This window comes from Aphelocoma coerulescens, chromosome 5 (assembly GCF_041296385.1).
Source record: "Aphelocoma coerulescens isolate FSJ_1873_10779 chromosome 5, UR_Acoe_1.0, whole genome shotgun sequence".
NCBI classification, from domain to species: Eukaryota; Metazoa; Chordata; class Aves; order Passeriformes; family Corvidae; genus Aphelocoma; species Aphelocoma coerulescens.
This window is the reverse complement of record NC_091019.1, coordinates 65,845,445-65,869,263: the sequence shown is the minus strand read 5'-3', so window position 1 is coordinate 65,869,263 and position 23,819 is coordinate 65,845,445. Positions and strand designations below refer to the sequence as shown.

The 23,819-nt window shown below is 52.0% G+C and overlaps 1 protein-coding gene across 6 annotated transcripts in view; it reads right to left on the bottom strand.

Moving 5' to 3' along the window:
- NIN (ninein) overlaps positions 1–23,819 on the bottom strand; it is a 60,913-nt gene that overhangs the window by 24,206 nt on the left and 12,888 nt on the right. For all 6 annotated transcript variants that reach the window (XM_069018657.1, XM_069018659.1, XM_069018663.1 and 3 more), the window contains exons 4-16: positions 17,193–17,356; positions 12,350–12,389; positions 10,912–11,099; positions 9,734–9,880; positions 8,634–8,801; positions 6,745–6,881; positions 5,518–5,658; positions 5,200–5,374; positions 4,510–4,620; positions 3,634–3,723; positions 1,863–2,016; positions 1,414–1,535; positions 635–1,161 (exon numbers count right to left, since the gene is read on the bottom strand). In XM_069018657.1, the coding sequence (XP_068874758.1) occupies positions 635–1,161; positions 1,414–1,535; positions 1,863–2,016; positions 3,634–3,723; positions 4,510–4,620; positions 5,200–5,374; positions 5,518–5,658; positions 6,745–6,881; positions 8,634–8,801; positions 9,734–9,880; positions 10,912–11,099; positions 12,350–12,389; positions 17,193–17,356 (2,164 nt within the window). The remainder of the gene's footprint in view (positions 1–634; positions 1,162–1,413; positions 1,536–1,862; positions 2,017–3,633; positions 3,724–4,509; positions 4,621–5,199; positions 5,375–5,517; positions 5,659–6,744; positions 6,882–8,633; positions 8,802–9,733; positions 9,881–10,911; positions 11,100–12,349; positions 12,390–17,192; positions 17,357–23,819) is intronic.

The window sequence follows — 23,819 nt, the reverse complement described above, 5'->3', positions numbered from 1 at the left end:
AGTTGGAAATTCACTTTTTTTTTTTTTTTTTTTCACTGACTACTGGATGGGTGTTTCTGGAAGCCATAAGTTAAAACGGAGGCAATTTGGTGAAACTTCAAAAAGAAAAACTGCCTTGGAAAAGTGTGAAAGCTCATGAAATGTCCTCAGAAAAGGTTGCCTGTGCAATATGTGCCCTTCTGTTCCTGTGCTCAGATTTTTTGGGGGCAGATGCTCTCACCCCCATCACCCCAGGACGGTTTCAGTTTCTTCTGACACTCGATGTTGGCTAAAAGCACTTCCCAGCCACCCCTTTCCTTCTTCAGCAAAGAACTCTGCAAACCCACAAGTTTTAAAAGGACCAAGCAGGGATTTGTGGAGCACAGGGATCCTGAACAGAGCTCGACTTAATCACGCCTGGTTATGCTTTAACACTACTGTTGCCTCTGGGAGAGCTAAAAATGAATCTAAATATCTGCTTGAGAAAGGTCAGAAGAGAAAAAAACCCTGGAGAGGAGCCCAGTGCTGCAGAATAGAGCAGGAACAGCACTGTGCAGTCAGGACACCTGGAATTACACACCAGGGAAGTGTTTCTGCACTAGGCTCACCCCGGTCACCACGCTCCAGCACTGTCCCCACCAGAAGTGACACTCACCTTTCCTCCTCCAGCTCCTGCTCGTGCTTCCTCAGCAGCTCTGCCTGCAGCTCCTCCTTCTCCAGGGTGTGCACCTCTGCCAGCCTCTTCACCTGCTCGTGGAAGCCACGTTCCAGCTCCCCCTTCTCCTCCTGCAGTGTCTGCACCAGAACTCTCATCTTTTCCTCCACCCAGACACTCTTTTGGATCAGCTCCTCCCGTTCCTGCCTGAACTTCTCATTCACCTGCTCCAGTCTGGCCCTGACATCATCTTCATGCTCCTGCCTCAACAGTTCCTGCAGGTTGGCTTTTTCCTCATCGAAATGCATCTGTAATTTGTTTTTCTCCTCGTTGTATTTACAGTCGAGCTTTTCCTGCTGCTCTCTGAGCGCTGCTGCCTCTCCCTGCAGCTCTGCTACTTGATTTTTAAGGCCAGTGATCTGCTTTTCCATGACATTCATCTCCTCAGTGTACTTCTGCCTCATATCCTCCTGCTCCTTTTCCCAGTGGGCTTTTGTCTCATCCAGCTGCTTTTCATAATGGCTCACCTAGAGAGGGGAAAAAAGGATGGTTTCGTTCATTTTCCACAGAATGTTCTACAGGGATGTTTCCCTCAATATTTCCATCTAGTTTTATATATTCATTCTAATGAATATTTTGATTTACACTCCAGCATCTTATATTGATTTCCCTGGAAAGAATGTTCAAGTGCTCAGCTTTATTTCTTACTGGGATCATAGAATCCCAAATTGGCTTTGGGTGGGAAGGGGCCTTACAGACCATCTCGTTCCAACACTTACTGTGTCCTCAAGCTCCTGTTTGAGGTGATGCAGATCCCTGTGGTGTTGCTCCTTCATCTGCTCGATGGCCATTTCTGCCTCTATGCTCATATTTAATGGGTTGCAGTCTTCTGAACCAAGTCCTTTAGAAACAGTAATTAGATAATAATTTATAGACCTATAAAAACATTAATTATACAATACCTAAATATATATAATTCTCAAAAGAATGATTTCATCATTTTAGAACTGCTTAGCAGCTCTCAAAATCCCATCACAAACACAGCCAAGTAACTGCAAACATTAATTTCAGCTTTAAATACAGTTCAGCAGTCATATTCCAAATTTACATTAAACACCAAAATAGGAGGTGGTGACTAAAACTCACTGGGAAGGTTGTCATGGAATTACCTCTAAGATGTTACAAACACCTACAGCACAGATCTGTGCTACAGGAGGTTCTTTTTTACCTTGGTCAGGCTCAATCCCGCCGTTGCCGTGACTCTTCACGTCAATGTCAAACTCTTCTGACAGGGAATTTTTCAGGGAAGGCCTGAGCACTTTGCCTTGGGCACGGTACTCCTGCAGCTCTGAGTGCAGCTCATCGATCTGGTCCTGCAGCTCCTGAGGTGGAGGGGGAAAAAAGGCTGAGGGAAAGGAACCAAGGCAGCTGAGCATCGACCCAGTCCCACCACGGGACGTTCAGGTGGGAATTACAGCAGGGAAAGACTTGTCAATAATCCATAGTGCCATAGGCATCCTTCTATCAGCAAAACAACAAGGGGGAATGGCTTCTCACTGCCAGAGGGCAGGGATGGATGGGATATTGGGAAGGAATTCCTGGCTGGGAGGGTGGGGAGGCCCTGGCACAGGGTGCCCAGAGAAGCTGTGGCTGCCCCTGGATCCCTGGAAGTGTCCAAGGCCAGGTTGGACGGGGCTTGGAGCAAGCTGGGATAGTGGAAGGTGTCCCTGCCCATGGCAAGAGGTGGAAGAAGAAGGTTTTTAAGGTCCCTTCCAACCCAGACCATTCTGGGATTCTCTGATGATTCTCCAATACCAAACTCTCAAAGGTGAAGGCATAACACGCTCCAGGACCTTTCCCTTCATTCCTTCTTCCTGTGACCTTTCATTAAAAAGCAGCTTAGTTAACACTTTCAAACAGTTGGGAAATGCCTCCTCAAATACCATCTACTTGAGAAATCAAACCAGAAGCAAAAGATCAAATTAGGAAAGAGATCCCCTCGTTACTGCATTCACCATCTGGTCCTTCCGCCCGCCTGCCAGCGGAACCTCCCGAGGGTTTGTGCCAAGTGCCGTGCACCCCGTTCCAGGAACAGCAGTTATTGAGGGAAACAACTCCCTGAGTGTGCAAACACAGAATCCTGCAGGTCTGAAAGGCCCAGGAAGTGAACCTTGGGCACTGATTTCTATCTCCCATCCTCAAAAATAGAAAAATCAGCTGCCTATCGAGCTGTATCGATTCAACGCCTATTTCTAGACAATTTCTGCTTTTAAACTGCAGCTTCCTAAGAGAGCTGCCAGGCTGTTTCCAATCCAACAGCCTTTTGCAAAGGCAGCCTTTTATTGAATGGAAAGGATCCTGCAGAGCAGATCACAGAATCACAAAACAGTTTGGGTTGGAAGGGACTCAAAGCCCATCCAGTTCCACCCTCCTCTCATGGGCAGGGACACCTTCCACTATCCCAGGCTGCTCCAAGCCCCATCCAGCCTGGCCTTGGGCACTTCCCAGGATCCAGGGGCAGCCACAGCTTCTCTGGTACCACTACAGGCATCAGAACGCAGATGTGTAAATAGATAACCTGCAGGCTCATCTTAAAGTGTTTCAACCATACCAGATTTGAGGAGGAGAAAGAGTATTTTCAATTCTCAGGGTTATTTAAAAAAAATATTTCTGGTCTGAAAACCAGTAAAATGTGGATGTATCTTATTTCTCCTCTAAGTTCCTGCAACTCTGAATTCACAGGGCTCCATGGAGCCTCTCCCAGCCCACCCTGGGGGCACCTCATCCTCTGATCTCAGCCAGTTGCCTCTGTGGGAAGAGCTTTCCAACACCCCTTGTGCTGCTGTTCACAGTGAGGATGTGGCACTTGGGGACATGGTTAGTGCTGGGCTTGGCAGTGCTGGGGGAATGGCTGGACTCAATCTGAGAGGGATTTTCCAACCGGAAAGGTTTCATGATGTTCCTGGTGGACACTGGAGCCAGGTCTCAGCTCCACTTACCCTGCACTGCTGCTCGTACTCGCTCCTCATCTGGGCCAGTCTCTCCTCCTGCAGGAAAAACTCTGCACTGGTGGGATCCAGGTCACCAAACTGGAACATAGGAATGGAATATCCAGTTATCCACTGGCCCACCCAACAGCCCTGCTCAGTACAGCACAGATGCCATTCCCAGCAGTCCTGCAGCCTGCACCCTCTCTCCACTCTGGACTTTTATTTTAAATAAAGAAACTCCACTTTCCTCCTAGCAGGGAACGAGTAACTTCCCAAAAAGCATTGTCTGCCATCTAGCACAGCCCCCATGCTCACTCTGATTCCAGATCACAGCTTTCTACCTTAGCATTTGCACATCTCAGCGTGACAAACAATCCCAAGCTTTAAAGAAGGCTGAAAATCCCAATGTATGAACCTCAGGCTGTGGATGCACAAACTGAAACATCTTTGGAGAAGCTGATATCCTGAAAAGTTCAGTGTAATACAGCCATGATCAGCTGTTCACCTCAATTTTCACCTAATTCCAGCAGAGATGCCACATAAAACCTCACTCCTTCTGCATCATCCTCCCTGGAAATGACCTGCAAGTTGGGCCTATCCAAAACTCTGTGCTGGGGGAAAAAAAAAAAAATCCCTGCAGATCTGCAGGATGATTGCTTCACTCTAAGGCTCCCTGCTTTAATTAGAATAAAATCACAGCTAAGGTGGAATATATCTTTATTTTCCTTAGCTGCAAGGCAGTCCATGTCACTGAGGCAGGCTGAGCGTGGATAATCTGGATAGGGACCCCAAAAGCCTCTGGATATCAGTTAAACTGGCAGCTTGAGTGCAGCAACTTGAAAGAGATTTAATTCTGCAAGCCCCACAGGGAAAAGGAGGATTTACCTTCTCAGCCAGGACATTTTCCAAGTTCCTCTGCAGTTTGCTTGCCAGACTCTCACACTCGGCCAGTTTTTCTCCCGTTTCCAACAGCTCGTTTTCCAGGCGGCTGTTCTCCTGGACCAAACAAAAAACCCCACAACAGCCTCAGCACTTGGAGGAGGAAAAAAGTCAGCATGTGTTGAAATAAGGGTAATCCCAATCAAGTCGGAGCATGGCATTATTCCAAGCTTCAGGTGATGACTGGAGTTATGAATCCATCCACACACAACCCACGCCTGCCACGGCCCAGTGTGAACACTGGAATTTAGAGAAATTATCAAAAGGCGTAATAGCAGGTTTGCTTTATGTGGTTATTTTGTTTATTTGTTTTTAAACCAATATTTTAAACTTGATCAAGATGTTTTGTCTCCTGGATAGACAGCTCATCCCAGAGCTGTGCACACGCATGCTCTGCACTTGATGGCAGCAGAGATTTGAACTGGAGATTAGGAATCTACAGAACAACCCATCGAGGTGCCCCCAGGACCAATTCTCATGGGCACGCCTCTATCCTGCTGCTTAAATGACTTTTGGCCAGCTAAACACAGCCCAAAACTCATGCTCTCAACAAGGACTACTCTGCAAGAGTCACTCCCCCTCCCAGGGTATCCCTGCTTTTTGGGGGGAATCCCAGCTGTGTTTAGTCCCTGTTACCTTCAGGGACAGGGCCAGGCGGTCCCGGATGTAGTTCTCATCCGTCTTCAGCTTTTCAATCTCCTGCTCCATCTCCAGCCTCTGTTTGTTGGCCTGCTGCAGGATTTGCTCCCTCTCTCTGCGGAGCTCGTTCTTCAGAGCAGCGATTCTCTCCTTGTACTCCTCGTCCAGCTTCCTGCCGAGGCACCCGAGGGGAGAGGGGCTCGTTAGAGGAAGCAGGTGGCAAACACTGCTGGGGGTGAGGCTGGGCGGTCACCGAGTCCCTGCAATGCCAGGAAAGTGATACCAAGGAGGGAGGGATGATTTGGGATGCCCTACCTGAGGTTGTACTCGTTGCGGCGCTCGATGGCGGCGTGGTGATCGTCCACCTCCGAGGCCATCAGGGATTTCAGCTTCTCTGCTTTTTCCAGGTCCGACCGCAGCTTCTCCTTCTCCCTGGCCACTTGGTCAAACCTCTCCCTAGGCAGAGCAGAGCTAGACTGCATTAGGTCAGCCCACACTGCTCCCCCAAAAAGGGTATTTGAAATGTCCAGAGAAGAAGCTTGGAAAGATAACCAAGGGTCTGATCAACTGCATTTAGTCACTGGCTTTGAACCTGTACCCAAATAGCTCTGGACATGTCTTGGTATCCCCACAAGATCCTGAGACCTCAACACTTGAGACCCTCAGCTGTGGTCCAGCTCCCCAGTTCAAATCCTGAAATGGTTTGGGTTGGAAGGGACCTTCAAGACTGTCCTGTTCCAGCCTCTGCCATGGGCAGGGACACCTCCCACTATCCCAGGCTGCTCCAAGCTCTGTCCAGTCTGGCCTTGGACACTGCTAGGGATCCAGGGCAGATCTGGGCACCCTGTGCCAGGGCCTCAGCACCCACCCAGGGAACAATTCCTTCCCAATATCCCATCCATCCCTGCCCTCTGGCAGTGGGAAGCCACTCCCTGTGTCCTGTCCCTCCATCCCTTGTCCCAAGTCCCTCTCCAGCTCTCCTGGAGCCCCTTTAGGCTCTGGCAGGGGCTCTGAGCTCTCCCTGGAGCCTTCTTTTTCAACAGAGAAACCTGCACGGCAAGTCCAGCACAAGGCCAAGCTGTGCTGACTTTGAAAGGAAAAACCTTGGGATTTACAGTGGGTTTGTACCTCACCTCCACATCTATCACGTGGCAAAACCTCTGTAATGCCCCAAATCAGTCTGGATTTAAGGTACTGATAAACTCCACCAGCCTCTGCCTCGAGCCGTGCATTCCTTGGCCATCAATGACCACTGCGGACAGCAGTGACCACTCCCAGACCATCCCCAGACTGGGAACAGCCTGCTGCTTCCATTTTTTTATTCTTCAACTACATTTTTCTGCAATCCTTGGAGGGTTGAGTGCTTTTCCCAGGCAAAACAAGACAGCTGGAAGTTTCTGAGCACTCCATCAGAGACCTGAGCCTTCCAGTGCCACCCCAGCGCCCCTCGGAGCACCACCATCCATCCATCAGCTGCTCCCTCAGCTCCTGCTTGGCCAGGCACAGCAGGAAGCAGCACATCCAACAATCCCTGAGACTCACATCAAGTGCCTGATCTCTGTTTTGAAGCTCGCCAGGGCTGCCTGGTGGACTCCATTCTTGGTGATTAAGAGCTCGTTCTCCAGAGCCAGCGTCAGCTCCGTCAGGTTCACCTTCCCATCCAAGCTGAAGTCCAGAGCCTGCGGAAACAACGGGTCCTTAGAGCAGAACGAGCTTCCTGCAGCAGCCTGGAGACATTTGTGCAGGGATTGACAGGATAAAAGGAGGCTCAGAAGAGATCTTTGCTCGCTAATTAATCTGTCACAAACGCCCCGGGGGCAATAAACCAGACATCTCTGCCACCTCCCTTCAACACAGAGCTGCTGCCAGCTGTGGGGATGGGAAGTGTCCTGGTTGTGCTGCAAGACCAGCAGGAAATTAAGCCCAGGCCTGATGAAATGCAGTAATTCCCTGCAGGATCTAAGGACACCGGACTTCGCACGGACCGGCTGCTGCCAGGAGGTGGCTGGGGATGTTCTTGTAAACAACACCAGCTCTGGCAGCAGAGGCAACACAGAAGCAGCCCTGCAGGAAGGGTTTGATTGATGGTGAGGATCCCACCTCTTAGAAGGCAAGTTATCATCAGCAAGTGCTTGGAATTTCACAGAATCCCAGGATGGTTTGGGTTGGAAAGAACCTTAAAGCCCATCCAGTTCCCCCCCTGCCATGGGCAGGGACACCTCCCACTATTCCAGGTTGCTCCAAGCCTTGAAGAAGGGCCTTTTCTTTCCCTGGAAGTGTTCAAAACCCACATGGATGTGGCACTTGGGGATGGGCTTTAGTGGTGAACAAGGTCTAAGCTGACAGCTGGACTCAATCTTAGAGGTCTTTTCCAACCTAAATGATTCCATGATTCAACCCAACCCTGCAGGAGCACAAAGCAAAGCACCTGTGGTGGGGCTGAAACACTGGAGACACTGGAGAAACCACCCCAGTGACACCAGTACAAAGGAATTTTCCAGTGGAAAGCAATGAGGTGAAGGTGGACACACAAATCTGGTGAAGGTGGTCCCACCTTCTCAAATTGTGTGAGGTTATGAACAGGTTTTAAATCCTGAGCAATGGCAGAGGTTATTACAGCCCGGATGTTCACTTTCCACGTGGATATTCAAAAGCCAGGAGAACCACAGTCCATATTGTTGGCAATCCAGGAATGGTCACATGAAATTTTCTTCTCCCCTCTACAGCTTCTAATGAGATGGACAGGGATGGAATTACTCAGGTACCCAATTTCACCCCCATCACCCTTCTGCTCTGTCTAATGGAACACTGAGGACTGGGCAGGGTTTCAAGTGCTGTTCTCCACCTCAGCACGAGCAATAATTCAGGTCACCCCAGTGCTGAGAGGTTTGCAGGCACAGCTATTCAAGGAGGGAGAGGAATTAAATTGCTTCCTAACAAATACAGGTGACTTCTTCAAGCTACGCTGGAAATCCCATTGTATTTCTATCATTAGCTTCTTGTTCTCTGGGATGCACCATAAAGGAAATGACTGGAAAATTCCCAGGGTATTAAGGCAGAAAATGGAAAAGATAAACTGTAGACAAAGACATAATCTGAACATCTCCAGTCCTGCTTTTGAGAAAGCAGCGTGTCTCTAGCACTGGGAATTTTTATAGAATTATAGAATGGTTTGGGTTGGAACAGATCTTAATCATCATCCAGTTCCACCTCCTGCCATGGGCAGGGACACCCTCCACTGTCCCAGGTTGCTCCAAGCCCCTTCCAACCTGGCCTTGAACACTTCCAGGGACTGAGCAGCCACAGCTTCCCCGTGGAAGTTTTAAAAGGAGTAAACCCAGGGATTTTGGAAAGGAAAAAATAACTCAGCTGCTGACACAGGGAGAAAAAAAATAACACATAACCAGGGGCGAGATGGAACTGGGGGTTACCTTCAGGATCTCCTGGCTGTTCTCTATGCCCTCCTGGTGCCAGCAGTCCAGGACTCCCTCCACGCAGCCGTAGCCCATCCCATCATCCAGGCTGGAGAAGAGGGAGAAGCCGATGGTGCTGGGCATGGCCGAGGGGGTGGTGGTGCGTCTCCCGCTCTCGTCGAAGGACTGTGAGAGAGGATGAGGGTGTGACGGGGCAAAGGCAGTGCCCAGAAGGGCTTATCAATGCAATTTCCCTAGCACTGCTCCAGAGATTAAGGATTAAGATCTGCTTTTCCTCACTGCCAAGCCAAAACCCGGCGGGAGCGCCGCTGCTGACCTCACAGCACTGGGGCACAACCAGGCCCTGGGGACTGCAAGTGAATCCGAGGAGGAGCAGTTTTGGAGCTGGCCTCAATGCTCCAGAAGGGTTTTCCACTGCTCATTTTTGGTTTGGAGTGTCACCTTCCCTAAAACAGCTGCAGGGAGCATTTGCAGACGTGCTTTGGGTACGGCCCTCAGCTTCCAGGCAAAGACAGGGAGCAGATTTCAAATTCTCTCTCAGAAAAAAAGCAGTAATTGGAGTAGAGATGTGGGACCTGCATGTCCACAGCCTATTCCAGGCAGTGCTTCCCCCTGCACGCAGTTTATACTGGATGCCCCATCCTGGAAGTGTCCAAGGCCAGGCTGGATGGACCTTGGAACAACGTGGGATAGCAGAAGGTGTCCCTGCCCATGGCAGGGGGTGGAATGGGATGAGCTTTAAGGTCCCTTCCGACCCAAGCCACTCTGGAACTCTACAAGTCTCTACCATTTCCATACTGCACTCCACAGGCTGCCAGAGCCCTCTCCGAGCCACAAAACTTCAAAGGGGAGCCTTTACCATGAGGGTGTTTTCTGTTTTAATCTCCCCCAAATGAGCTTTTCCTGAGAGGGAATTTGAAATCTGCTTTTGGAGCAGCGTGGGCAGCTCCCTGCCACCACCTCCATGGGGTAGGGAAGCCCTCACAGCCACCCCTCCAGGGACAAATGCTGAGGCAGAGGAGGAGACAGGCTGGGTGGGAAGTGATCAGGAATTCTCCTGCTCCTTTTACCCCAGGATTCACCCCTCACTGTCTCACCTGCATGGACAGGTGCCGTTTCAGCTGCCGGTACGGAGTAGACGCTGAAGGTGTCAGAGATTTCCCATTTCTCAACAGGCCATAAAAGAAGTCCTCGATGCTCATGGTCCCATCTTGCTCCAGGTTATGGAGCACCTCTTCCAGCACCTGCAAGGAGAAAGAAATGGTGTAAAAGGCCAAAAAAAAATCTAGCACAGAGAAAACATCCTATTCCCAAGGCTCCAAAAAGAGCGAAGCAAGAGTTACCTGGTACCTCAGCCTAATCCATTTCCATGTTCTCCATATGGAAAATTGCAGGCACCATGAAAAAAAGCTCCTGGTCATCTTGGAACTGCTGTTTAATGAGGCAGCATGAAAAAACCCTCATTTCATTCTGCTCCCGAGACAGGGTGACCTCAGGAATTCAGCTCAAGGTACTGAGACAGATGCCAAACCCTGAGCAGCTTGAAGTGACCAGGCAAAAAAAACCCCTAAGACACTGCAAGGTTATCATAAATCTGTTTTATGCTTCGGGGCACGCTGCTTTCTCAAAAGCAGGACTGGAGATGTTCAGATTATTTCTTTGTCTACAGTTTATCTTTTCCATTTTCTGCCTTAATACCCTGAAAACATTCCATTGTGGATGCTGCAAAGGAATACCTGCTCAGAAACATGCTCTGTGGAGGAAATGATTACAAGCACGTTATCTTAAGATGCAAAAAAATCTGACTTTTTTAATAAAACTAAATCCTAAGTTGACAAGAGCCTTCTTTTTTTTTTTTTTGATAAAGATTTCATTTTCTCATGGGCTCTTGCTGCAGGACAGAAAGAGCCCACAGGCCTTCACAAAGTCAAAAGCAACCACCTATGAATATTTAACCCATATTTGCTGTCCAGCTAGAAAATTCCTAGGATTAAGGAGAAATGCTTGGAATCTCAGCCATGTTTTTAGACTCCAGCTCACTCTGTGATGGCATGAGGAGACACGCACGCCACGGTTCGAGCTAGCAGCTGCCTTCTCCTACAGCAGCCTGATGGTTTGGCACCAAAAACCTTGCTGGAAAACCAGGAGCTGGAGCTGGAAACTCCTTTCCAAGTAGCCACCTGTGCTTGTGGTGAATCCCAGGAGGGATTTTGGGGGGCCACACGAAAGCCCAGGTAGGGGCAGTGGTGGCACGGGTCTGTACGTGGTCGCTCACCTCCCCGGCCGCCGCGTGCAGCCCATACTGCTCACAGATGGAAACCAGCTTCTTCCTATTCAGGTGGCCATCCCTGGTGATCCCCAGGTGCTCACAGACCTCCTGAAGTTTCTCCTCGATCCAGTCTGGGCTCGGTGAGGCACCAGGGGAGGCGTTCAGGTCATCAGGGTTCCAGAAGCGCAGCTGTCCTGGAAATGGAGGAGATTGCTCTGGGGTCTGGAGTGGTCACCAAAAGATCTGGGGGCTCTGCACCCCACTGCTGCTGTGATGGGCAGAGCTCCTTCCTGGCTCTGCAGATCCCAAAGGATCATTTGTCTGAGTTCATCCTACTCAGAGCACACTTTGGATTTTAGGATATGGATACTGGTCCCAGCAGTATCGGACTCTACCGGGAGGTTCTGCTCAGCATTCCACTCACAAGTGCCACCCCAGGGGAAGGAGCCTCGAGTCCACAGAATCATGGAATTGTTGAGGTTGGAAAAGCCCTCTAAGACCATTGAGTCCAACTGCTCCCCAGCACGGCCAAGGTCAGCACTGACCCACATCCCCAAGTGCCACATCCACACGGCTTTTAATCCCTCCAGGGATGGGGACTCCCAATGCCTGACCAGGTGCAGAGTGACCAGCTGGGACCGTGGCCAAGAGGATCTTTGGGAATGTGGATGAGTCCGATGGTCAACATGGGCTGGTGGCCAGGGAAGGGCAGCTCTGCTGCCTCAGCCACCAGCAGAGATGGAAAAAGGACCCCTGCTACCCTGGGCAGTTATGGGATCAAGGGAGCTGCAAAGCCACCTCCTGGGGCTGGAAAAGCAGCTTTAGGAGAAAAAAGTTGTCCCCTTTGGATGGGAAAGGGGTTAGAGAGCAGCTGAAATATGGAAGAGGTGCTGACCTAATTAAAAGGAAGTTATTTATGATGAAGATGGTAAAACACTGGCACAGGCTGTCCAGAGAAATTTCCCATCCCTGTAAGTGTCTAAGGCCGGGTTGGACGGGGCTTGGAGCACTTTCTATCCACTTCCTGGGATAGTGGAAGGTGTCCCTGCCCATGGCAGGAGGTGGCACTGGATGGGCTTTAAGGTCTCTTCCAAACCATTCCATGATTTTATAGTTCTGTGACAATTAGGGAACATTTAACGACTGGTCCCTGCTGACATCTAGTGCCCACCGGGCTCCACTACAGCCAGAGCCCCCCGGGGCAGGAGTGGGGACCAGGACAGAGGTCAGGGAGACCAGGAACACCCACAGCAGGATGAAGAGGGCAGAGGGGGTACGGCACAAGATGCGCCCTGTGTCAGCTTTCATCCCCAGCTTGCTGAGCTCTGCACCAGCCGGGCAGGGAGGCTCCACACACCCAGAGACCCTCTCCACGTGCTCCTCTGATCCCTCTTCAGAGCTGAAATGAGAACAAGCACATCCAGGTGCTGCTCTTTGCTCTTACCCTCGGCCTCGTACTCCTCGCTGCCTCGCGTCTTCCAGTGCTGGGGAGAAAACAAAAGGTTCCCGAGTTATTACTGCTGCAAGACATCCCTGGAATGAAAGGGACTCTGGGATCAGCATCCAAGGAGCTGCAGGGCTCCAGCAATGCTGCTGGGCTTTCATCTCCCTGTTCCCTGCAGGCTGGGCTGGGAATCCAGGGCTCTTTGATCCTGCCTTGTGTTGTGGCACGTGTGGCTCTCCGGTGGGGAGAAACCACAGAGATGCCTAAAGCCCCACAAATGACCAAGGAGAGGGAACAGATCAGAGCCTGGCAGGGTGCTGGGGAGGGAGGCAGAGGATTTCCCTTCCAAGCAAACCATGCTGCTTTTCTTTGAGGTATTGATGGTCGAGGGGATGGGGATGCAGGGAAGATCATGGGCTGCACAGAGCTGGGTTATCCTTTCCTTCCAGAACCTTATTTGCCCCTATTTTGCCCCATATTCAGCCAAGCCAAACCCAGAAATCCTCCACTAACTGCAGCTCTGTAACAGGAGAGAGCTATGCTGTCAACAAGCTCTTTACTGAGCTTAACAGAGGGGAAAAAAACCCCACTCTTTGGTGGTCTTAAACCATCCCGCTCCCTCTGGCAGCATCCCATCAGCTCAGGCAGCACCAGGAGCAAAAGTACAGCATTTAAGGTGATTTCCTCATGTACTACACGTTGTACCAGCCCAGGGTATTTACTCCCACGTGATGCTCCCCAACATTAACTTCTGCTTTAGCAGTGGCAGATGTTGCCTCTGCAGCGGTACAAGTGGATACTTCTGCCTGCACGTGACTGATGGATTTGGAGCCAAAGTCACCCAGGACATAAAGAGGCTCTAAATCATCACAGAAAAGTTCAATACGTCTCATTCAGATTACAGCTAAAAGCCATTAATCTACAACGTTGCCATGGGAACTGGATTAGGTCACCGGACTTTTTTTAGCTCCGCTGCTGTTCCCGTTTCAGCTGCCGGACCAGGCAAGGGCCCTTTGCTGCCACAGCATTGCAACATCCCCTGAGGGACAGAAAGCAGGAGCTGAGGCAACAGGTGCCATCAAATCCCATCCCTGCAAGTTCTTTACAAGGAGGATGCCAAAACACTGGCACAGGGTGCCCAGAGAAGCTGTGGCTGCCCCTGGATCCCTGGCAGTGCCCAAGGCCAGGCTGGACAGGGCTTAGAACAACCTGGGCTAGTGGAAGGTGTCCCTGCCCACGGCAGGGGGTGGAATGAGATGGGCTTTAAGGTCCCTTCCAACCCAAGCCGTTCTGGGATTCTGTGACATTTCCATCTGAAAATGCAGAAAACTTTGTGCAGAGAGAGGGTCTGCTTGAGTCCCAGAGATCCCACCCTGCAGCCACCCATCCTCATCCTCACCTAAGACAGCTGGGACACTGAGGGGAACGAGGCAGTGATGCTCAGGAGGCAGATCCTCTGCATCCAAGTCTTTTTGCATAAGCAACATCAATACTTTTATACATAATCAGATTAATTCAGCACCAGACCCCCCTCACTTCAAGGACTTGCAGCAAAACCAGACAACCTGCTGCTGTCCCGTTCCTGGAAGTGTTCAAAGCCAGGCTGAACAGGGCTTGGAGCAACCTGGGCTAGTGGAAAGTGTCCCAGCCCATGGCAGGGGGTGGGATGGGATGAGCTTTAAGTTCCCTTCCAACCCAAACCATTCTGGGATTCCACGAAACCACAAAAACCCCATAAACACCAACAACCTGAAGAGGCTGAACAAAGCCAGGGGGCTGTGGGCTGGCAACCCCCTGACAGCGACCCCGGGGCGCTCGTGTGACCTCCCTCCCTCCCTCCCTGTGCAGGGCTCGGGGGTCCCTTTGTGCGCGGGGGGCTCGGGGTCGGCCACCGCCAGCGAGGGGACAAAGAGGGGCCGGGGCAGGCATGGGGGGAGGTGGACATCCTGATGTCAGGCACTCATTGTCCCCCAGCCCCGGCAGTGCTACAGCTGGCCAGGGGTCACGCACACGGGGATCCCAGAATGCGTTATCCTTCGGGAGGCGCGTGCTCGGCCGGCCCGCGGAGCAGATGGCCGTGGCTTTGAATGCTGCGGCGCGGGGCCGGGCGAGCATCTGCAGCCTGTGCCGTTTGCTCTGCCCAGAACAAGGCAGCAGCCACCTCTCCCCCCTGCCATCTGCTCCAGCCAGACAGACCTTTGTTCTCCCCCAGAATATATTGCTAATTAAGATGATGATCAGGAGCGCACGCCGAGCCCGCGCTGCTCCGCACGCCACGAGGCGAGCCCTCGCCCCAGTGCTGGTGGATCCCGCTCTTCCCAGATCCACACAGCAGCTCCCTGGGCTGAGCAGCCCGAGCAGAGACCCCAAAAAAGCTGTCAAATCTCCACACCTCGCTTTGCCAGGTGCCTTCAGCTCCAAAGCACCAGCCACACCAGAAACGCAGCCTCTATCCTGAGCTGTTACCCACAAATCCTGGCTTTCCAGGGCAGTCCCACTTTGGGAGTCTCACATCAAGGACCTAAACCCCAGGAGTTTCAACCTGAGGCTCCCAGAATGTTTTGCTCCAAGGCCAGGCCATGCTGGAAACAACTCTGTGCAGAAGCAAACACACAGAGGATGGGAGCAAGAGGCTCCAGCAGGCACTGAAGGGACAGAACTGGGATGTGCCAGCAGAGTCTACAAACTCAAGGCCAGGTTGGATAGGGCTTGGAGCAACCTGGACTAGTGGAAAGTGTCCCTGCCCATGGCAGAAGGCTGGAATGAGATGGGTTTTAGGGTCCTTTCCAACCCAAGCCATTCTGGGATTGCACGAATCTGCAAGTAGGAGGGACCTTTCCCAGAGCATAGCCTGGAGCTGGGGAAGGTGAGGTAGGTGACAGATGCTCCATGGTGAGGTTTGGAAGTCAGCACAGCCAGCGTCCATGGGGACAAGCTCCTGGAGGTCAGAGGGACCCTCAGGATTCTACCACCACCCCCATACTCACGGCAGGGTCAATGCCAAATCCAGCCCCAGCTGCTCATTACTTTATCCAACAGCACCTGAAAAAACCCCTGGGGATGGAGGTCAGGGAGCCTCCCTGGGCAGCCGAGCCCAGAGCAGCCTCCCAGCCTCTCCTCTGGTGTTTACGAGGGGAGGGAGGGAAGGAAACCTCTCAGACAGAGCCTGAGCCCTTTTAATTGGCACTGCTTGGGAGCAAGCACCAATTAAGGCACCCTGTCCCAGTTCCCAGGCCAGGGACAGCCCGGGCCGGGGGCAGGCTTGTGGAACGCTGGCAGCAGCGGCGCGTTTGTACACACAACAGGAGAGAACCGGGCAAACGCTGCTCCCTGGGCCAAATCCCAAGGAGTCAGTGCATCAGGAGCCTCCAGCACTCCCCTGGGACCCCTCAGCAGCTTCCAGCAAGTCATTTCCATGCATACCAAGAGGATCTACTTTAGGGAACGAGACAGCAATGCTGATAAAGTAGGGATTCCACAAGTTGAGCCTGTTTTTTGCTCCAGTTGCAAGGGAATTAACCACCCCACCAGCCCAAAAGGTGCAACGAGCATTCCCAGCAGGAGACTGATCCAGCCCCCGCAGCACAGCCTGGTTGCACACCAGCTGGGTTAATTAACTGACCTTGTTAATAGACTACCCTTTTACACCTCCGTGACAGCTAAAACTGAGGGGTAAGATTAGAGTAGCCTCTTCCACCAAGGACATCACTTCCCTGGGGAGCGTGGGCGGATTAACATCGATTCCAAGGTCAGGGCAGCCCATGTGGCCAACACCAGGAGATGGATGAGCATCCCTGTGGTGGTGAGCAAAGGTCACTGCGAGCAGGGAAAAGCAGCTGGGTGTGGTGGAAAAGCTTTTCTTTGAGGTGTTGGTTTGGGTTTTTTTTAATCATTTTTAAGCTCAGGAACAACACTGAAATCACAGAAATTGGAAATTCCTCCCTTGCCTTCCCACACAGGGTTGGGTGTCCCCCTGCAAATGTGGCTGCAGAGGCTCCCAACTCCAAATGAAGCCAGGAGACAGAGCAGGGAGAAGGCAGCAATGCTTCTCCTTCCCAGTGGAAAAACTCCCACCACATGCTCCTGAATCAACAATACTTGGCACAGCAGGGCAGGCTGGAAGCAGCCCAGCTCCAGGGAAAAGCCACTGTGGCCGTACACTAACACACAGCACCAACCCCAAGCACTCGGCTCCTTTGGCTTTCCTGTCTGGGGAAGCAAGAGCAGATTCTGGGATTGAAAGAGAGCCACAAATCTGGAGCACAAAACCAGGAATATGGATTTTTTGAGCAATTAGATGCCACTGTCCCAAAGCAGCTGCAGGCTGTGGGCTCTGCTGCCCACCACCCCTTTTCCCCATCCCTTCTGCTGGAGCCACAGCCGGATTTTGGCAGCTGCCCTAATGGATGTGGACGTGCTCCGTCTGCTCCCCGCCCACACCTCGTTAGCCACGGAGGCAGCGGCTCAGCCCTCGCTTAATTGCTGGCCCACGCTCCAGCCAGGAGCCAGCGGCGCCAGGAGCAAGTCACCCCTGGCTCCTTCCCGACTTCCCACGGCACACGGAGCAAGGGAGACGTTGCCTGGCATGGCTAATCCCTAGGGACAGGCAAAGAGGGCGGCCAGTGCCTTTACTGGGACATCCCAACCCCCTTTGGATGTGGGGATCAGCCATGTGTCCAGAGGTGACAAGGCCAGCCCAACACCCACCCTAGGGACAGGCAAGGAGGGTGACCAGTGCCTTTACTGGGAAGGCTCCAAGCACATCCAAACCTTACTGGATGTGGGGAGCAGCAATGTCCAGAGGGGAGAAGGCCACCTCAACCCCCATCCCCGCCCTGCTCACCTCCTGGCTGGAGGCGATGTGTGCGGGATGCGCTTCCTCGCTCAGCGGCTCGATGACCGTCACCTCGGCAAAGTCCTCCCCCGACTCCTGGAACTCCGGCAGGGAACGGCGCCCGTAGCGTTTGCCACCTTTGATGTACTTGGGCTGTGCTTCTGGGGAGGAATCTGGGGAATCCGAGCACAAAACACATCAGGAATGTGATTTTGGAGCTCTCTCGGGGCTGGGTTTGTTGGGCGGAATTTTGAGCACCCGATTGCCACCACCCTTCCCGGTGGGCAAGAGCCAGCGGCTGCTCCATGGATCATCACCACTCTCACCAGGGCCTTGGGTCTGATGGGTTCGAATTGGTTCTGCTCCCTGCCAACACAAGCTGTCACAAAGTGGAACCAGAGCTTGTCCTTCCTCTTCCTCACCCTTCCCCAATTCCCAGATCAAGTTAACAGGATGGGGGGGGGTAAAACCCCTCAACCTTGCCAGGAGCCTTGGATGGAAAGTCCATTAGGCCTCTCCTTGCACTAATCTGCATTAGCAGCACCAGGCAGGTTTAATTAGGGACAGAGTTGCACTGAGGCAGCTCAAGTCTCCAGATCCCGCAGACACCTGGGCGGCCGCCGCTGCTTTCCGTGGATTTGAATTTCAGCTCCATTAAAAATGCCCAAACAACCGGGCAAGTGGAAAAAAATTGGGCAAGTTTGGAGTCTCTCAGGGGCCGACAGGAGCAGCTGATCCGGGCGACAGTGGGGCAGGTCCCAGCCTGTGCTGAGCAGCCAAAGCCAACTGCAAGATCTAAATAACCCTTTGGAGTCGTCATCTAATTACAGAGGCTCCACATTCCCCGGCTCCAGCTTCCCGCAGCAAGCTCCTGCCTTTGGAGACTGAATTATCCGGGAGCACTCGCAGGCGAGGATCAAAACAAAAAATAAATAAGCACGTTTTGGGCTGTTTTCAGTGAGAATCCTCCGACGTCTGGAGCAGGGGGCAAATTAAACGAAGGACCAAATTAACCAGGGATTCAATTAGGGGAAGGCTCCGTGCCACGCTTTGTTTCAGTGTTTGCTAACCTGACTGCCGAAACCCCCCCAGGACTCCATCATCTTTTATTTTCCGCCACTTGCAGTGGCAAGAGCAGCAGCTTTTGAAAATTTTATTTGCAGAGGGCTCTGATATAAAAGAAATGCAAGAGCACAATACTAATAAGGCACAGGGAAGCTGCTCCACCGTTGACAAAGGACACACGGAAAGCAGCGGGTCTCCAAACCCCCCTACCCAAATGCCTCCTCGGATAATATTCCTTCAGATATGGGAAGAAAAGGCTTCGAGCTTGTTAGAGGGGGGAAAAAAATATTCCACAACTTAGCTATGCAATGAATTATAAAATACACAGGCCGAGGAGCGCTTTGATTCCTGCAGCCCCGCACTCCATCCAGCCGCGGTGCAGCTCTAGGGAACCAACCCAGCGCCCGTGTTTGAACAAGGCCATTTTAACAAGATTTGCTGCAGCTGGGACTCAGCACATGAAAGTTGGGCGATGGAGTGCGCCGATAGAAAAATCAGGAGGAGACAGGCTGATTAAGGAAGAGCCCCAGAACAAAAGCAAACCTTATCACTCCTATTAAAGCCTGCCCGGTGGTGAACAATCTCCATCCAGCAGCTCTCTCTGAAATGCTAATATTTGTGGCTACTCATTCACCCAGTTATTTTGCTCCCTCCCGCACAAGGGAGGGCTGGAGGCTTTGTTTTTCTTCAGGAATCATTTTTATTATTCCTAAGACAGAGCTGTACCTCCGTGCCCATCTGTCTTTGGAGAGATGGAGGAGGGGGAAGAAGCTGGAATTCAGCAACAGTGAAGCTATGGCTACATTTCCTTCTGGATTTCCTGAAGAATCCCGTTCCCAACCCCGCCACACTGACTGTGTTTACCCACTGCTGCAGCTGGAAATTCAGTGGTCTAGTGGAAGGTGTCCCTGCTCATGGCAGGGGGTTGGAATGAGATGGTTTTCAAAGTCCCTTCCAACCCAAAGCGCTCTGTGACTCTCTGAAACACGAGTGCCTTCACGCTGTGCCCCCTGCAAGCACGGGAATGGCAACAACAGGAGCACCTCCCCACTTCTGTGTTTTAAGCATTTGCAGGCTGGCAGCTGATTTCTCTCTTCTCTTTGCTCTGAGCACCACGGGCAAGCTTGTTTGCCTTTTGTAATTAAAAATGTGTGAAGCTCGAGAACATCCCCAGGAGGGAAAGGTGACCCTTCACAGCTTGAGGAGAACAAAGTTTGCTCCAACTTCCAAACCAGCTGTGCCTGAGCCCAGCTGCTGAGGGGATCCCAGCTCAGGCCCCGTGAAATCTCATTTCCAGAGCCAGGCTGCTTTTGTTAACACTGGGTTACCACTCTTCCCTTACCACATCCTGCAGCCCCATCCCTGGAAGCACAAATCCATCTCCTTTCCAGCACCATCACCTCTCAACCAGGTGTACACACACACCTCCCACACCTGCAGCATCCTCTAAGCCTCTCCATCTCCTGCTGTCCCAACCCAACCCCCCCAGCACAGCAGCTGGTGCCCTTGATGTCCCCACTATTCCCAATATTTAGGGAATGCTGAGCACATACAAAATGAAAAAGCAGCCATCCATGCTTCCTGAATGCAGGATGAGCTGAACTGAACAGGTTCTCATTCCCAGCTAAAAACTGAGGAGGAAGCATTAGAGAATCATTAAATCTGGAAAAGACCTCTGAGGTCATCAAGTCCAACCTCAGATGGAAAGAGCTGCTCAACCCACGTGTGTTTTTAGAGGCACAGGAGGAGCAGGAAGATGTCAAAATCAAGCCTTTCACTGAGGCAGATGCCCATGAGACAGCCCTGTGTGCTATTTATCCCCAAAAATGCCAAATATCCCCCCTGAACAGAGGGGAGGATGCTCTGGTACCCACTCCTCCCCGCAAGAGCGAGGTGAGATGCTGCTGCTCAGACCCCCCACTATTGTGTGGCTGACAAATCACCAAGAAGGGAGGGGGGAAGAGAAAAATAAAATAGGTTGAGCCCTCCCTGCTTCCTACAGCCCTCAGCAACGTGTGGGCTTAGTAAAACCCACACTCCAGAGCTGGTGCCTAATTGGACACTGGGGTCTGATCTGCCCTCCTGAACTGCCCCCAGGCTGGAGGAGGCTGAGAGAAGAAGCCTCTCACCTTCCTGCCCACTGCCCAGAGGGTTTGTAGCCCTCATAGTGCCCCCTGAAATAAAACAGCCCCCTCAAGCCTGCATTTCACGAGACCTCTCTGATGTAAGCGCCGCAGACAGAAACCATCAATTCCCTCTCTTGCTCCCCCCATCCATCCCAGCACTGAAACATCTCTATGGCTGGAGATTTACACTTGATTTTCTGCCTTTCTGCGCCAGATAAGTCATTTCAAAATCCTGTTCTGCCCTCAGATGGGGAGGAGGGGGAGGCTCCCCTTCCCTGGGCCCAGCATCAAAGCCCTGGAGCGCAGACAAAAGGGGGTTTAGAGCAGGAAGACCCTCATCCCACAATCCCGGCGTTTAGAGGTGAAATTAATTTCCCTGCTGCTTAAGATTTGGAAGGGAGGGATGTTCCAGCTGCTGGGCAAAGCACACGGCAGCCAGGATCTGCTAAATCCTAATCCCCTGAGGCAGCAGGTATGTCTGAACTCCTTCAAGTCCCTATTTCGTAACTCAGGTTCAGCAGTGGAGGAAGAGAGGAGCCATGGCTGGGTCACCGCAACCCAAAATCAACAGGGTTTGACCCAAAAATATTGTCTGTGCCTCAGCCACCCCTGTCTGGGCCATGGCACTGATTTCATCCCCACAGATGGGGGTCCTTCCAAAGGGCATCATCCCCACCAGCTCCTTTTTGGGAGGGCATTTGTGTTGCCTCCAAAAGGAGAAGGAAAAAACCAGGAAGGAAAAAACCCAAACCCCCTCGTGACCATAGGGATGATGGCGTCAAACTGCTCTTTAATTTCTCCTGGGTGTTCCTGTAATCCTGCACTCCACCCTGGTAATCCCTCCCTAGCCCAGCTTCCACGCACTTTTTATTTGCTATAATGGGGAGGAAAAAAGCCTGATTTCCTCGCCCCCCCAATCACCCACACAACTGGTTTGTTTTCATTCCTTTCCCCACTCTCAATTCTATTTTACTGTACCCAAGCTGCCCCCTCACTGCTGCAGTGACCCATGGACAAAGAGCAGCGGTGGCAGCAGCACCCAGCCCGGTCCCACAGGTCTCAAGAGCTAAAATGGTGATTATTTTCAACCCCATTCAAGCCTTTTTCTGCTTTTCCTGGAATGTCCCCATCCCTCTTCCCAGCAGAGCCAGGCTTTGCCCAGCCAGCTGATGCTCTGGTTCACAGCTGGGTCTGTGTCCCCACACTGACATCCTCGAGGGGACAGAGCTGATGACAGCAGCACTGGAACTCTGCCTGCCTTGGTTTCCAGGGCTGCTCCCCAGGCAGAGCGCCTGCAGCACCATCTTCCCTGCCAGTCTTCCCTTTGCAAAGGGAATTTAGCCTCTTTGCCAAGAAGAAAAAAATAATATATAAATATACAAATATACAAATATATAAATATACAAATATATCAGCTGCTCTCTGCAAGCCTGAGTGCTGCTCCCAGCTGCCGCTTCCTCCCAAAATGAGGAAATCCCATCGGCTGCTTCTGCAGGAACTGCAGCACTTTTGGTTCCTTGTCCCCAGCCCCTGGGTCCTGCTGTGACCCCAGAGCCCTGTCACAGGATCAGTTTGGGTGGAAGGGACCTTAAAAATCATCTCCTTCCACCCCCTGCCATGGGCAGGGACACCTTCCACTAGCCCAGGCTGCTCCAAGCCCCATCCAACCTGGCCTTGGACACTTCCAGGGATCCAGGGGCAGCCACAGCTTCTCTGGGCACCCTGTGCCAGGGCCTGCCCACCCTCACAGCACAGAATTCCTTCCCAATATCCCATGTAGTCCTGCCCTTCGGCAGTGGGAAGCCATTCCCTGTCCTGTCCCTCCAGGCCTTTGTGAATAATCCCTTTCCATGTTTCTTTTTGGCTCCCTACAGGTACTGGAAGGGGCTGTAAGGTCTTCCCAAAGCTTCTCTTCTCCAGCCTGAACAATCCCAATTCTCTCAGCCTTTCCTCAAAGCAGAGGGGCTGCATCCATCCCTCTGTGCCTCCTCTGGACTGGCTCCAACAACTCCTTGTCCTTCCTGTCACCCCCTGGCTCCTTGAGCTGGGAGCATCCATGGGGACAAGGATGTGGGATCCCCTTGGCCATGTCACACAGACCAAACCCCCGAGCCCTCCAGTGCTCCCCAGTGACCTTCCCATCACCCAAATCCCTGGATAAAACCACAGCTTCACTGCACACAGCCTCTCCCTTCCACAGCAAACTCCCCAGACGCAGCAAACAGCCTGCAAATCTCCCCCTACTCCAACCCCCCCCGCCAAATTAAATTTTCATTTAAATGATATGATTTAGAGCTCTTAACTCAATTTGTCCCAAGCCTGGGGCAGGCTGGAACACCAGCATTTCCACACTCCCTGACAGTTTGACACCAACAGCACAAAGCAGCTTGTTCTCCAAATCTCCAGTTTGATCTAAATTAAAAGAAGCAAAGACTTTGGCGTTAACCAACCTGTCAAAACGCATTAAAAATAAAATGCCTCCCAGGCCTGCCTGGCTCTGGCTCCCTACCTGCACCCCATGCCCTTTGATTTCCTGCCACTCCAACCCCAGCTGACAAACGTGTCCCCAAGGAGGGCTCTCCGGCTCCACTTGTCATTTCCCCTGCGATAACCCCAAATTTAGCCGTTTCTGGAAGATTTATTTACATTTCAATCAAGCTGGAGCTTCTCAGCCATACGATTCTCCCATAAATGCAGAATGCTGGATTAGTTCTGGCTCGCTGGGGTGATGGGGTTGCCTCCTGCTCTGTGCCAGCTCCTGAGCACGCACTGACCTGCACTTGGAAATTCCATTAAGGAATGCCAGCTGCAAGAGCTGCCATCACCCCTCTTGAAGCATTAAGAGCTTTGGAAACGAGAGGTGGAAAATAAAAATAATCCATGAATCACAGCTCTCCAACCCTGTGGTTTTTGCAGCCTATTTAAAGGGGAAAGTTGTAATTTTGCTGGCAGGCTGCTCTCGAGAGAGTGGGATGCTCCAGCTGAGATTGATGCTCCAGGAGAGGAAACCTGGAGCTCCCCTCTCCCCCCCTTTGCTAAGCTGTTTTCTCCTCGGGGGATTTCACTCCCCTGCTGCTCCAAAGACAGGATTAGGGATTTACATACAGGTGTGATACCAGCTGGAGCTGCAGGGGCTCAGCCCTCACCACAGCTCCCAGTGCTCCCAGTCCCTGGAGGGGGGAAAACATTGAAGCTGCAACCATATTTCCTGCCAAGGAAAGCCTAAAAAGCCCCATTTTCAAGGCACACTGGAACAAAGCAAGGAAAAACCAGGACACTGAGGATTCACAGCACTGCCCCTGGATCCCTGGAAGTGTTCAAAGCCGGGTTGGATGGGACTTGGAGCAACCTGGGACAGTGGAAGGTGTCCCTGCCCATGGCAGGGGCATGGAATGAGATGGGCTTGAAGGTCCCTTCCCACTCAAGCCATCCTGGAATTCTCTGT